General features: G+C 41.7%; 1 protein-coding gene across 2 annotated transcripts in view; it reads left to right on the plus strand.

The window, feature by feature from the left end:
* The first annotated feature begins 5,854 nt into the window (after positions 1-5,854).
* Positions 5,855-15,960, plus strand: part of NT5DC1 (5'-nucleotidase domain containing 1) — a 141,092-nt gene continuing 130,986 nt past the window's right edge. The window contains exons 1-5 of one of the 2 annotated variants that reach the window (XM_074150749.1): positions 5,855-6,013; positions 7,959-8,050; positions 10,867-10,938; positions 12,504-12,610; positions 13,880-13,959. In XM_074150749.1, the coding sequence (XP_074006850.1) occupies positions 5,921-6,013; positions 7,959-8,050; positions 10,867-10,938; positions 12,504-12,610; positions 13,880-13,959 (444 nt within the window). In that variant the 5' untranslated portion in view covers positions 5,855-5,920. Of the gene's footprint in view, positions 6,014-7,958; positions 8,051-10,866; positions 10,939-12,503; positions 12,611-13,879; positions 13,972-15,960 lie in introns of both variants that reach the window. The other variant, XM_074150748.1, reaches the window with a different exon arrangement.

The following is a 15,960-nucleotide window of genomic DNA, read 5'->3' on the forward strand; positions in this document are numbered from 1 at the left end:
ATGGACCAATTTAATAATGAATGATGAATGAATATTATCCAGTTTGAGAATGAAACCTACGTGGGCTCAAAACTCCTCAGCCTTTTAAGGAAGGACCTTAAAGAACTAGACAAAAACAGAGTGTAGGAAAACATATAGTAACAGCCTTCAAATAGATAGAAGGCTGGTGTGCAACATCGTCGTTCTAAGATCTGCTAGGCATAGGACAAGAAGAAAAAAGGATGCATTAGAGCAACGGAGACTTCGTTTTTACATGAGGCGGGGGGTGGGAGAGAGCAGAGAAGTATTCTGTGTGTAACGACTGTTAAACACTGGAAGGAATTGCCTCATTGGCTCTTTGGGCTGTTTTAAGAAGTTAGGCAATTGACTATTAGGGATGTTTGTAGTTGGATCGATCCTGCCTCGGGGCAAGAGTAAGAAAATGACTGTCTTTAGGTCTTTCCTGGTTCTGTTGTCTTCAAGTCTGTGGTTTTATAATTGTGACATTTCCCACCAGCTGTTCAATAGCTCTGTTCCCTGGTGCAGACTGTGTATAGAAATACATCAGGTTTGTCTTTTATGCAATAATTAGCAAGTGTCAGGCTTGAAATGCAGGCCTGTTTCCTACTTGACCAACTCAGAAATCCTCAGAATGTCTGAATTAGATGTATTCCAATTTTAGTCATGAAGAAATTGAAGCCATAAGTGATTAAGTTATCTGTACATGAATACACCATGAATGAATGGGAAATAAGGACTGAGAACTTAGGAGCCCTACTCTGGATTTTATGCTTAAAATTGAAAAAATAAAATAATGGTATGTCCAAAAAAACCCAGAGGAAATAAGACAGTGTCCCATAGATCATAGGAACTGCACAGGTATACTTTGAAAGTATAGTTTCCCAAAAAGTCCATATTTCCAGTACAATTTTTTTCTTCACTAAGTGTAGATTCCGTTCAGCTCAAAAACAAAAATCTTTCTACGTACCTTTAGACAACTATTCAGAATTTTAAAATATATACTCACTAAGGCTCCAGCAATCAGTCTTGGCTATTAATCACTCTGACAAAATCATTGATTTTCATTTCCTTCTTTCATGTTGTGTGGGAACAGCCTGAGTTAGATTACAAGATCTGAGAGAGGTGATAAGGACAATAAGCAAGCTTTTGAGAGATTCTGAGCATTTGGTTGATTACTTTCTGTTTAACCTTCTAATGAACTCCTGAGTTTAGTTTTAGAAATCTTGTCTCTTTAGCAGCACGAGTCTCCTTTCCATGCTGGTGATGGAGAGAATGTAACCAATATAGTACTGAGGTGCCGGATGTAATCAGATGTCCCACTCTCATCAGGATGCTATAAATTGTATGTGTGTGATTCCACTGAAAAAGTTAATGTGTCCATATTTTGCACCATATAAAAAGGCTACTACACAACCCAATAAATAGTAAAACTTCTGAAATCACTAGAATTTAATCAAATCTTAAATCCTGATCAATAGTCAAGTATGTTCACTGGGCTTCTCTACCTAGTAACAAGTCACTCCACGAGTCACAGAGGGATGCCTTGAAAATTACGTAGTATTTTGCTAAACTTTTAAAGGTCTGCTAATAAGTGCTAGTGAGTGTCTTTCAAAGCATACATATTTTTGACAGCTTTCATTCTTTCACAGAGAACGAGGATATCCGTGAAGTGAATTAGTGTTGCTAAATCTGTCTGCTAAAGCATCACTCTATAATTAGATGCCTGCTTCTGTATATTCTTACCTTATTCATCTGATGGTTCCTAAACAAGTGTTTCCTTCTAAGTGTCCTAAACTTAAAAACATAGAACAAAATCCTGCAATCCTGCTTAACTTTAAACATGTGAAGAATCCCCTTGAAAGTACAATTTCATGCAAAGTTCCAGAAACATGTGTTGACCTGTGTGACTACCGCTGCCTACTAGTAAGTTTTTCTTTTAAGCTGTGATTGCAGGCCGGATGAAGCTATCTTTATGCTCCTTAGGCCCTTTGACTTAAATAGATACAAGCATCCCTATGGCAAAACAACTATGTTGTATTTGAATCTGATTATTGATCCAAGCATAAGAGAGGAAGCAGAAGAGTAGTGGTGCATTGTCAGGAACTGCCTGCAGGATGGGAGCTGTGTGGTGGCTTTTCAGGAGTTGTTCAAGGTGGTTGTGTACTATGGCGGCACCAAAAGAGCTAATATGTGAGTATACCTGAGATGGGAGTGACATTAGAGCACAATTTGTCTGGTGGTGAGGATGTGGTGAGGATTAGGGGAGCTCTCAGGAGACGTGTATGCAGAGCTCCGTGAGCTGGGCCAGTCGGGTGAGCCTGAGATGTGGGCTCTATCCTCCTGTCAGTCGGGGATGGAAGTAACAGTTCTCAGATGAGGAGTCTGTGCTGTGAAAAGCAGGGAGTTATCCCAGCAGGGAGAGCAGGCAGCATGCTTCAGTGGGGATGAAGGTACTCTGTCAGTGCCGAGGGAGGATGCTGGGCTGTGAGGCACTCCCCTACCTGTGCATTGAACAACTTCATGAGTTGAAAGCTAAATCAGGTAAAAACCTGCGGTTCTAGCTCTTACCAGTGTGCTAAAATAAAATATAAAAAAAAGACCAACACTTTTTGGTTTGACTTTTCATTTGTTTTTAAAAACAAACAGGGAAAAATCTAGAATATTCTGAGCTTACTTTTGTGTGAGAAAGTGTTACTTGTCCAAAATAAAAATGTTTCATGTTTGTTCAAATTCTTCTCTTATGCTCACATATCACTATTGCATATTCTTCCATAGTAATATGAGGGGCCCTTTCCCTTTTTAAATTAAATTCTTATAGCCTTTGCCTAAGCAGGAGAATGGCTGCAATGCTGCAGTCAGGAGAAAACACAACTGACAAAGTCAACTTACACAGCCTTAGGAAAATAAAAGCGAAGTTTGAGGAAAGCAGAATAGATTAAGGTGACAATGATTCAAAGTTAACTTGCAGATGCTCCATTGTATCGTAATGCTGCCCTCTTAAGGACAAAGAAAGCGAGGAGCTGGAGTACTTGTCTTGCTCAGAGGCCTACAACTTCTGTGTGACAGATAAGATTTACTTGTGGTATTTTGACGTGGTTCTTGTGCCTTTATATATGTTACCAGACCCTGTTACATTCCTTTTGCAATCCAGGGCATGTTAGTACACTTCTTCGCTGTAAAACTACATGGTGGTAGGAGCCTCTTCTGTGTGGACAGCCGGCATCAGGCATGATGAAAACCAAAATGCCCCTTTGTCTGTCTATAACAGTCTTTGACACATCAGATTTTGCACTTCACACTTGTTTTCTGCAGGTAGCTAAACATGAGGCCACCAAGTGCGGGCAGCAGCCACTGCCCTGTCCTGACCGCTCCATGAGGTCTGTGTGCCCACGGGCAGCACCCACTGCCCTGTCCTGCCCACTCCAGGGGGTCTGTGTGCCCATGGGCAGCATCCAATGCCATGTTCTGCCAGCTCCATGGGGTCTGTGTGCCCATGGGCAGCATCCAATGCCATGTTCTGCCAGCTCCATGGGGTCTGTGTGCCCATGGGCAGCACCCACTGCCCTGTTCTGCCCGCTCCGTGGGGTGTGTGTGCCCACAGGCAGCACACCCACTGCACTGGCCTGCCCACATACCTTCATGGGGTACGTGCACCCACGGGCACCCTCTTGAAATTTCCCCTTCTAGAACAGCATTTATGATTTTTCCCAATGGATTATTACTATGTATTTACAATATAAAAATAATTACCGTGACACATAAATTAACCATGGGGAAACCTAAAATATTACCATTTAGGACCTGACAGCCCGAAAGGACAGCCTCAGTTATGTGGACATCTCTAAGCAGTTCATGGTACCATCAAAATTCAAAGATAGAGCTGAAAAGGTAATCTAAGGTAGTTCACTTGTTATGGGGATTTCAATTAAAAGCAGCCCTTTTCTGACAAAGGCCCCAGAGAGGCTTGTCAGTATGTTTAAAGGATTCATTTGAAAGGAAGAAACCGAGATACAAAGCAACACTTTTAAGACAAAAGGAGAAGAAATTAATTTAGGGTGTTTTGTGCTGAAAGTAAACTGCTGAGACTTTCCTGTTATCAGGTTTGTGCTGTGAATACTGAATATGATGGTGATATTCTCTCATTTATCTTCTTTTTTCCCAGAACTGAAAACCAATTCTCTTCATCGATATCTTCTATATTTCTTGTTGTCATAGTTCTAATTTAATCTTCAGGTTCATGCCCCTGAAATTTAACTTGATGAATCTCTCCATTGGTGAGTATTGTTCCGTACACAAAGTGTTTTAAGATTAAATATGATTAGTACTTTTGTGTTGTAAATTCTAAGATAGCTTGTCATTACTGCCAGTATAATCATACAGCACTCAAAAAATCTGGATGTTCAAGATTACATTGAGTTGACAGTGAATCCAATGACCATGGGGTTGGATGAGATGATCTTTAAAGGTCCCTTCCAACCCAAACCATACTAGGATTCTATCAATGAATATATGATTTTCAGTATCTGTCTAGATGCTTTAATACTGCAGTGTGTTATTTTTGTGGTGTTTTCATATAAAATGTTTTGCAAGCAAAGTTATAAATTTAAAATGCCATAATCTAAACATAATTTTGGAAGCTGCATGAATCCTTATGGGGAAAAAAAGGTAATTCTGGAATAAGAGAGCTGTACCCATGTAATCTGCAAGTCAGACATACTTCAAGTTAATGTGAGGATATGGCAAAACAGCAGCTATGGGTGAACTCTTGGACCTACTGAAGTCAACTGAAATTGTCATCATTTACTTCAGTGGGGCAGGAATTTGCTCTGTGTTTCCTAAATTGAGCAGCTTTAGGAAGAGAAGATATCCTGTGATGAGAGTTCCCAGGCTGCTGCCTCCTCTTTATAGTTATGACCCCTGTTGTGTGCGAGACCCTGGATGAATCTCTTCTTGTATGCTCGGGTTTCACACTTGTTAATGTGGAAAATGTATACATATGTGCATATGTATGTATGTATTCAAGCATGTATACATATATATATTTATTTACAATATATCTAAAACATATGTATGTATCAAGATGTATATCTAATTTATGGTGTATACATATAATGTAAGGTGTCTAGCGTATGAAGAGCAGGGACTTAGGTCGGGTCTGCAACCAGAATCATTTATTAAAAGAAACACACCACTTATATAGTTCCTCAAATCCCTCAGCACTTTTCCCTTAAGCCAGTCAGTGTTATCATTTTGCCCAACCACCGTCTTCTTTGCCAAACTCGGTTGCCAAGCAGGCAGATTCTTCTCCAGCCAGCAGGGTAACCACAAGTTGACCACGCGCCGTCTTCTGTAGTGTTTTTGTTCGTCTTGTTCATCTTTTCGCTCTTTCACAATCTGCCCATCTGGGCTCTTGCTCTTTCATAATCCGCCTAGTCATCCTGCTAACCCACAATGGTGTATACGAATATATGGTGTGCGTATACATGCACAAAATAATTAGAAAGTATATTAATACCTGTGGGAGGTACTGGGGGCCTTTGAAAGAAGCTACAACCGTCAGAGGTAAAATTACACACTCCGTTTCTTCTTCTGCACTGACACCTTAAGCGCTCATCCTCTCCTACTATTAGAGTTAGTGCATTTTATCCCTCATTTCCGTGTGTTTTCCCGTCTAAATCTGTTTCCTAAACCCATACTGAGCTTCTCTACCTGAGCACAGCAAACTGAGAAGAGAGCTCGGATGATGAGGAAGGGGCGGGGCGGCGGGCGGAGAAGGGGCGGGGCGGATGCTGCCGCCCCGCCCCTTCTCCGCCCGCCCCCCCTCCCCGCGGGAAGCCCCGCCCATTCCTCCTTCCTCCTCCTCCTCCGCCTCCTCCTCCTCCTCCTCCGCCCGCCTCCCCGCGGTGGCGGCGGCTCGGCCATGCAGCAAGACTTCTCCCTGGCCGACTGCGACGTGATGGGCTTCGACCTGGACCACACGCTCTGCCGCTACCAGCTCCCGCAGAGCGCTCGGGTGAGTGGGGTTGGGGGGACGGGACGAGGGGACCGGGAGCCGGGACCCCGGCTGGCGGGGATAGCCAGCCCCGAGCCTGACGGCACGGCTATCTCTAGGGAAATCCGAAAAGAGAGGAGAAACGCTCTCATGGCTCGCCGGCCGCCTCCTCAGCAGGCCTCTGGCCGAGCGAAGGGGACAGCCATGTCTTCTTCCTCGGAAATGGTGCTTCTTGAGAGCTTTCCCAACAGTAGCGGCGCTGAGGAAAAGGTAGAGCCTCCCTCCCTCTCCCCTTCCCTCCCCCCGCCAGGTCTGGGGATGCTGCAGACAGTCAGAAGTCCGCAGCACTTTCGACAGGCGACCTTCGCAAACTTTCTGGCCCTTGAAATAAAACGCCGGGCTTAGGGGCGCTCAGCATCTGTGGCTTAGCCCTCTTGTCCCTTGCGGAGAGGAGCCGCTGTCATGTGCGGTGCCTTCCCGCCATTGGCGCTCTTGCTTTTTTTCCGGCTGGCACGTTTTAAACTCCCTGGTAACCTTTCGTGGACTTGTCCTTCTTTGTTGATGTCAGGACTTTGCCAGTTCGTGTCGTGGTGTCATGCTTATGGTGTCCCCCTCTCCCCTTTTATTTGCCTCCATGCACCTACATTTTGCACTGCGTGGGACTGCTACGGTAATTGCAAGATACTTACGAATTGGGTATAGAAACAAATGTTAATGAGGTGTCCCATTCATAAATAGGTATGGTTCAGTGCGTTCTGTATTGAAAAATTGCATCGGTCCCTTTAGCTGTGAGTGATTTTTCTGTCGAGGGGCATCTTTCTTACTAAAGAGGGTTCAACAGTAGCAAGTTACAAAATGCATGTGCTCTTAAGTTCCCGCTGGAAACTGTGCAGCTGTAGGCTTACCTTCCGTGTGCTTTCTGTTATGCCACACACATTACATCTTGCGCAGGTGTGTTCTTCCTGATAAGAATTTTTTTTCCGATGAAGGCGGACATTAGACAATTGTTAACTGAAGAGTTTATAAAAAAAAAAAAAAAAATCCCCAAACCAATGAGCAAAATAGAGGAAAAAAATATAAAAACATTTACTAAACTTAGTTCACTCTTCATCTTCTCATAGCACACAGGCTACCACATGCCCATTGCATGACTCCTTATCTATTGGAAATAAAAAATACTTTAAAATGCTGACAGGCACAGCTGAAGATTCACTTAGTTCTTATTCTTTCAGTGTTTGCCTTTGTATTAATCCTTCTCAGACATTATTCATATTAATTTCAAGAGCTTTTGTAATTAAGAAAAAAAGGACAGGGAACAGCTTTAATGAAAGAATCATGAAAAAAAGGGAGCAATTACTATTTTAGTATGATCTTTAAGGACCAGGCAGCATCTACACAGATCTTGTTCAACTTGACCGGCAGGGTAGGTTAATAAATCACTGACTGATACATCATGCTTTAACAGTGTTCTTCCTGAACTTATAACTTATAGTAGCCATTACTTAGTAGTTGCCTGTTTCCTTCAAAATATGTTCCGTGGGATACTTTTAAAATGTCCCCTGGGGGTAGTTGTTTATTGGTTCAGAAGCCACTTGTTGAGTCTTGGTAACAGTGACACTTTAAAATCAAAAAAAAAAAAAAAAAGAAAAATGTTGAGGAGGGGAGAGTAGTGACTAGCCTTAGGTACTTACCATCTTGGTTTCATCTAAGGTAGGATGCTGTAAACTTGGTTATGCCGGACACGTTGCACCAGAACTGTTCTGTCAGCATCTTTAGCTGTTTTCCACCTGTGACAAAAATACCCTCGGGCACTATTTCCCAGTAGTGGGGGCAGTGGGTCAGGCCCCTAGGTGCCTGGTTTGATATTTCTTAGGAGGCATTAATACTTGCATGTTGCCACTTTCCCGGGAAGCAACATCTTTGGTCTCAATCAATATAATTTATGCATTTATTTTTTCATTTGTAGTTAATATATGATAGTTTTGCCCAGTATCTGGTAACAGAGAAGGGTTATGATGAAGACTTGCTGACTGTAGCTCCAGACAGCTTAGACTTCTGGTGAGTACATTGAAAATAACTTAAACTTTCTTCATAACTTCCTTCACGCTCTAACATTTTGCAAAGCTTGGAAAACAGCTTCTCTTATTAGGCAGCTGTTACAGTTGTTGGACCCAATAGATAAATCCAAAATTACAGTTTTAAATACTTGTTCCAACAAGTATTTGCCACGAGATACTTCTAATATGGTATTTTGAAGAGACAACTGAGCATTTGTCTGTGCTTCTGACTTACTCTCTTAGTTTATATATTTCCTTTGTCTTCTACCTTCAGTTCAACTGCTAAATCCAGTAACCATCAGAATTTAGTAATTTTTATCTTGACAGATGTGTCTTTGTTTGTGTAAGGCAGAATAATTCCAACAGCCTTCTGAGGAACCAAGGAAAGTTGATGTGCCAGGAGGTAGCCCATGAGTGGCACATCAAGCACAAAGCCGTGATGCCAAAGGCTGAAATGCAAGTTGCTGCTCTGAGCTCAATTGTTTCTGAGCAAGAGCTTGAACGTGGATCTCTGATCTTCCAACTTTAATAGTTATTTTCTAGGCCAGGGGGCTGGGGGCTTGAAGTGTGGGCAGTCACTAAATTTTTTAGGAGAAACGCAGGCTTGGGTTTTTTTCGTTTGTTTGGGGTTTTTTTAAGTAAAGTATGCATCAACCACATGATCAGGCCCAGCCAGCATGGGTTCACAAAAGGCAGGTCCTGCTTAACAAACCCGATCTCCTTCTATGAGTAAGTGACCCGCTTGATGGATGAGGGAAAGGGTGTGGATGCTGTTTACGTGGGCTTTAGTAAGGCCTTTGACACGGTTTCCCACAGCATTCTCCTGGAGAAACTGGCTGGCAATGGCTCAGATGGGAGTACTCTCCACTGGGTGAAAAACTGGCTGGAGGGCTGGGCCCAGAGAGTGGTGGTGAATGGAGTTAAATCCAGTTGGCAGCTGCTCATGAGTGGTGTTTCCCAGGGCTTGGTACTGAGGCCAGTCCTCTTTAATATCTTTATCAATGATCGGGATGAGGGGATCCAGTGCACCCTCAGTCAGTTTGCAGATGACATCAACCTGAGTGGGAGCGTTGATCTGCTGGAGGGTAGAAAGGCTTTGCAGAGGGATCTGGGCTGGATGGATCGATGGGCTGAGGCCAACAGTATAAGGCTTGACAAGGCCCAGTGCTGGGTCCTGCACTTGGGTCACAACATTCCCATGCAGCGCTACAGGCTTGAGGAAGAGTGGCTGGAGGGCTGCCTGGTGGAAAAGAACTTGGGGATGGTGGTCAGCTGTCAGCTGAACATGAGCCAGCAGTGTGCCCGGGTGGCCAAGAAGGTCAACAGCATCCTGGCCTGTATCAGAAATAGTGTGGCCAGCAGGACTAGGGAAGTGATTGTCCTGCTGTACTGGAGAACAAGTCTCATGAGGAGCAGCTGAGGGAACTGGGGTTGTTCACCTGGAGAAAAGGAGGCTGAGGGGAGAGAGCTCTCTACAACTAACTGAAAGGAGGTTGTAGTGAGGTGGGGGTTGGTCTCTTCTCCCAAGTAACAGGCGATAGGACAAGAGGAGATGGCCTCAAGTTGTGCCAGGGAGGTTTAGATTAGGTATTAGGAAAAAAAATTATACAGAAAGGGTTATCAATCATTGGAACAGGCTGCCTGGGGAAGTGGTCGAGTCACAATGTCTAGAGGTATTTAAGACCGATAGACGTAGTGCTTAGTGGTTTAGTGATGTTTTTTGTCAGTGTTAGGTTGACGGTTAGACTAGATGATCTGAAAGGTCCCTTCCAACCTAGACGATTCTATGGTTATTGTGGGAGCAGTTTTGATCAGTTGTTTTTACAATTCAGTATTTGTCTGGACAGTTTCCAACAAGATTGATTTTTGGCTTTCACGTGACAAGCAGTGTATGTGTATTTTTCATCTTTTGAGGCCTCTGATGGATGAAATCCTATGTTAAGACCTAGGTATCTTGGCCTCAGTCCCTTATTGGAGCTGGGGATTCATTAATGCGGACCAGCAAGCACACAGTGCTGGTAGCCAGCATGTTGATGCTGCTCACCCAGGTGTCATTCATGAAATGCTGGGGTCTGCTTGCTGCCTTTGTGGCATATGTTTTTTCCTTTGGGTACCTTCTAACAGAGGATGAAGGTGGCATTACTTGTTGGTCTTGTTTATTCATTACTATCCTAGACACTGAACTCTGAATTATTTTTTTCAAACAACCTTAGTGAACTTCGATTCAATTATCTGTAAGGTACAGATTTACAATGAGAGTTAGGAACTCTTGTTGGATGTCTGTCCTATGCTGCTGACTCTTCACCATGTTAGCACTGCCTGGCGTGGCAATGCTGCTGCTTCACATGTTCTTTGGATATTTAGTTGCCTCATTTAGAGTGATGTTCTACCCCTCTCTCCCCTTATAACTGGTGTTATTAGCCTAGTAATAAAAAGTAGAGGAGTTGACACCAAGTAAAAATGTATTTCTTTAATAGAAGTAGCTTAAACATCACATCTCTTAGTTGTATATGTTTGGACCTTGATCCTCCAACCTCATATATATGAATAGTCACTGAACTCACGGAATGATGGAACTGGATTTATTTAGTAGGAATTTGCTATGAAAGTGAAATCCAGTCCTCATTGTAGTATATGTATTTGCATATATAAAGTATTGTTCAAACATGGACGGTTCGAAGGGTTGTGATTTTGCTCCTTTTGTGTAGCATCATTGTATACCTTCTGTAACTGCATTTCACTGTTCTGATCTACAACAAGGCATTCCTCTGAAAGCATTGTTTGTTTGTTTCTTCCTTAAAATAAAATTATTCTTAGTTGTAAAGGCTTGGTGTTTGACATTGAAGATGGAAACTTCCTGAAACTTGCAGAAGATGGAACAGTTTTAAGGTAATATTGACAATAAGTTTATATTGTTAAACAAACACAAAGATTTTATCCTCTTTCTGAAAGCCATCTCTCAGTTTTATTAAGTGTTAAAAATACTAATTTCAGCATACATTCATTTATTAGATGTAAAATTTTAAATACTCTTTGGTGATGTGGTGATCAGTTTCTCTTAATATTCCATGTGCATTTTTTTCGTAATGATTCTGTGAAGGCCGCTAGTAAAGAATATCTCACTTTTAATAAACATATAAGACTCTAAGGGCTGTACTGATCTTGAAAGTAAATTCAGTTTTTCAGTGGCTACTGGAAATGTACTCTTTTTCCAGTTCTGCTAAGATCCAGGGTCAGGTTTTTCTTTGAGCTGTGATTAACCTGACTCAGAGTCAGTGCTAATGACTAATGCTAATGACGAGAGCAGTATTGTCTTTGTACTATGCACATTCAAAATACTGCAGGCCTACAATGTATAATTTAAATAGCCTGAGGTAAATCAAATACTGACACATAAAAACTAACACATTCACTTTCAAAATTCTGTTTTTTTTTCTCTTGAAAGCTATATTTTGCCTTTAGTTATCATTTCAGTACATCCTTAGTTCCTCTTTCCCTCTTTTTTTTTTTTTATATAAACATAGAAGACTTCTGTTTTGAATCACAAATCTGAATAGTAAATATATCTAAAGTTTAGCAATCCCAGTCCCATTTCCCCCTTATTTTTCTCCAAAATGAAAATCTATGTAATTTAGTGCTCAAGTGCTCAAGATAGACTACTTTTTTTTTTTTTTTTTGATAGCATATGGGAGAAGGAGCTTGAAGATGCTAGGGAAAATCAGATCTCATTGAAAGAAGGGAAGAAATACCTGTGAGTCTCTGCTGCATATCCTGAAATTCATTTAGTGCCATGAATTTCAGAGTATAAATGCAGAACTCAAGACTGCAGGATATACCACAATAAACGGAAGAGTGATACATGATTTCTTCTCCTAGCATTGCCTGCTTTTGTTTCAAAACAGGAGTCTGCATTCTTTTGGGGCCCAATTTGATGGTCAAGCTAGTTGTTTTTTAATTCCTAAAAAGGCTTGTGGGTACTTCTGTGTTACACAGCTGCATGCAGGGCTCAAATTAGCACTTTTCCATAGTTCTGCCCTGCACTCTGTGAATGTTCTCAGGCTTTGGAATGATGTATAGGCTTTCTGCACTGTGCTTTATTGTGCAGTGTATATGGATAGTTCAAGTATAGCGAGTGTCCTCACACAATTGAGAACATTCGAGCAACAGAGTGACTGTGTTAGCAGGTGAGGCGCAGTAGCCGTGCCCCCAGCCAACCAAACCTCTGTGTAGCAGGGCATTTATCGAGGACTGTAATGTATATGATAAATGCCTAGGTGCTGGGAAGCATCAAAGTTCTAAAAAGAGTTACTTCTGCTCAACCTGCATGCACCTCAATATTCAGTTGCAATGCATTACTTTGCACTAGGAGTGGTTTTGCTGTTTTCAACCTTTTCCTTTTTTCTTTTTTCTTTTTTTTTTTTTAATATATATAAATAACTTAATGAATCAAATAGGGCAAGCCATGGTACAAGGAGCATGACATCCGAGGAGATCCTGGAGACATATGGAAGGAGGGAGTGGAAGCATTTTAATACAGTCAGTGGAATGGTTTCCCGCTCAGGTTAGCATGTCCTTACAGTAGCATGTTCTCGTCTTTGAAATTGCTCTGGCCTCTTCAGTGCCTCATAGTATTAGTTCTTACCACAAATATTTAAAAATACTTGAACTGGGAATTCATGGAATAGGTGAATGTTTTTGGGGAGAGTTTTTTTGTATTTTCAACTTCTAATACTAGAGTTCAACTTAGATTTAGCTCACCAGTGATGAAACAAATGAGCCTGACGTTATATGTGTGTTTTAGTTATAGAGATGGGCATGTTGTTCCTTGATGAAGTGGGCTGAGATTACCAGCCTATGACATTTAAGACAGATTTGGTAAATCTTGTTACCATCAGTGCTGTTGCTGGAGGCCTACGTGCAGGTGCAAAGAGCAGAGCAGGTCTGGAAACAAAACTTGTAAGATGGGAGTCGCTTTGAAGGCACTGTTTGCGTTCTTGCTAGCTGCTCTGTGCTTCTTCTCCATTTTACTTTCATCTTGGCAATTTTGAGTAATACACATGCTCAGTTAAGTTGCATTGTCCTATGTAATGGAGATATTTTCCTTGAGATTTTGCTGACAAACTTGTTTGTGATGCTTATTCTAAACTGCAGGTAATAGTTTGCAACAAGGTAGAAGAGAGAGGTTTCTTTTGGTCATACAGCAAACGTGCTTTTCTTACTCATTGAAAAGTGCACTTGCTCTCTTGTGAATGTTAAAAATTCACTGGTTAAGTCATTTTACTCCTAGGAAAGAGTTGTTTAACATGACCTCAGTCTGGCGGAACGTTTGCACCCTCCTGATTTTGTTCTCTTCTGGGGGCTCATTTAATACTGTGGCCATGCTTCCCCTTGGGCTAAGGCTCTGTCTGCAGCATGTGTGTGCAAAGGACAAGACTATGTGTAAGACCTGTCCAAATGTTTCTGAAACAACTTCTCAAATTCTTTCTTTGTGTTTCCTCTGCTAGGGAAAAGGGTATTTTGGAAGTTAAGTGATACTGACCTGACTCTTAAAACACATGGTTTCCCCCATCTCTTCCACCTTAACTTTTAGAACTTTAAAATTAATTTTTAAAATACAACTGCCTTGATACAGGTGAAGAACTTTCATTTACCAATTATGAGAATCAAAAGCGGGAATAAAGGCTAACAAAGATTGTGAAGCAGATAATTCTTATTACTAGTAAAATCCAAATAGGAGCTTATACTATTATTTAAATGTATTTTTATTTGTGATTAAAGTATACAATATGGCTTTTAAAAAGTAGATTTTTTTAAAATTATTTTCTTCCAGCTAAATACTACTTGTATGATAATTATTTTGACCTGCCAGGAGCTCTCTTGTGTGCAAGGGTTGTGGACAGCTTAGATCAGGTAAGAACTGGAGTGTTTGAATTAGTATTGCACTATCTTTCTTTTCCCCCACCATCCTGCTTGCATGCATTATTAAATGCATACAAATAGTGTATCGAACAACATCAAGGTCTTCAGCTTTTTTTCCTGTTTGGAATTTTTCACGTTGGACTTAGAGTATTAAATTTGTCTCCAAAGCCAACTGTGAGCTACATGGCATGTTCAAATAAATGTACTTCCACCAGAGGGCACAAATAACTAGGATACGAATAGAAATGCAATGTTTTCTCAAGTTTACTCTGCGATATGCAGAATGTAGTTCTTAAAATCTCATTTAATTATACTTGATTGTACTCGAATTAGATCTAATGTAAGTCTTCTAAGTAACACAATTTGTTAATTTGCAAGGTGTTAATGAGTTGAAAGCTTAACTCCATCCTTTTTTAAAAGTTATTTTTGTCTTGAATATATTGATCTGTGTACACAGATATAAATACAACTCTAAAACAGTATGCCTTTTTTTTCTTTTGCTAAACAGCAAGTTAAATTCTCAAGGCAGAAAATACAATTACTTGAACATTTTTCAGTGCATTTTAGATAGAATGTCTTAAAACCTGTCCGTGAAGTTTGAGGCTAACTGATTTGGTTGTGTTAAAGGAGGCTTGAATCTTGAATTTGTGTGTGGCTGGGGGTTGGAGAGTGTTCTTCTCATGCAGCAAGTATATTGGTGTCAAAAGAATACAGATGTAGTCTTTTGACTGAAAGTACCAAAGTGCTGCAGCACTGAAAATTGCAAATACTAAACTTTGTTTGCAGAGTGAAATTCAGAGCTGTGTGATGGGTATCTGGGATCCCTTTGGGTATCAGCAGACTTGAGGCTTTAGTCTCCACTCCAGAATAGCACGCTGAGTAGATTGCTGCCTAAGTCTGAGTGCTGCACAAAGAGTTAGCTAAAGCTAGCTTATCAGGAAACACTGAGGACAGGTGTGCTGTAAGACTCTTAATTTTGTGCCTCATTAATCTCCTTCCTCTACTGTTTGCAGCTTAGAACCCTCTCTCAGATGCGACATCTGTATTGTATTACTTTATTTTATATTTAATTTAGACTAGTCACAAATCACTTATTGGGAGAGAAAGCATGTCATAGTGTGTGTGTAATAAGCTTGCACGTTCAGTTACTGGTTCGCAAGCTGGAACACTGACCCTGAGCAGTGCTGTCTTCAGCCAGAGAGAATGAAACCTGTGCCGTTACTCCAGAGAGCTACCAGAACTGGGTCATCCGTCCTCTTTATCAGCTAGCAGTTCTTGAATATTTTAGTGGGTGTTGGCTTGGTTTCAACAGGAGAGCTGCAGGAATTCCCCGGAAGGTTGGCATCAGCCGGGTGAGAAGGGTGCAAGGCAGGAGGCGGTGGGCCTCTCCAGCACTTGTGCCTGCAAAATGCTGCATCAGAAGGGCTAGGAACCATCATGTTTTCTCCTCCCACATTTCTGAAAGGAAGTAAAGGCTTCTCTTTCCTGTTCTGGCAGCCTGTTTAGTAAGGGCCATTTTCTCACCATTTCTAGCAAACATTCTAGGATCAGGAAAGCTTCCTACTGGAAATAAATAGGAGAACTGCTAGATTTGGATTCAAAATGGGTTTAGACAGGAGTTGGATGCTGGGCTGCTCTGCAATATTGGCTGGCTGTGTAATTGCACCTGTTTAATTCAGCACTCCTAAAATTCGGGGAGTTTGAGAGTGCTGTGGGGCTCAGCTGGTTGAGAAGCTTTTCCTCTCCCTTGGTGAGATGCTGAAAGGGTGGTTGAGGTCAGTGAGAGCACTCCTGTGCCTGGGCGGCTTTCTAGGAATGGCAAGAGGCTGTTCACAAGCACAGATTGCCTTCCCCTGTCCTCCCGCCAAAGCTGGGGTTTGGCAGTCTTCAGGGGACAATGTGACGCCGTGCTGCTCGGCCTGGCTCCTGGGTGAATGTTTTATACAGAGTTTGGGGTGGAGTTGTTAGCAGGAGGACATTACCTCTAAATTA

Source organism: Numenius arquata, chromosome 7 (assembly GCF_964106895.1).
Source record: "Numenius arquata chromosome 7, bNumArq3.hap1.1, whole genome shotgun sequence".
NCBI classification, from domain to species: Eukaryota; Metazoa; Chordata; class Aves; order Charadriiformes; family Scolopacidae; genus Numenius; species Numenius arquata.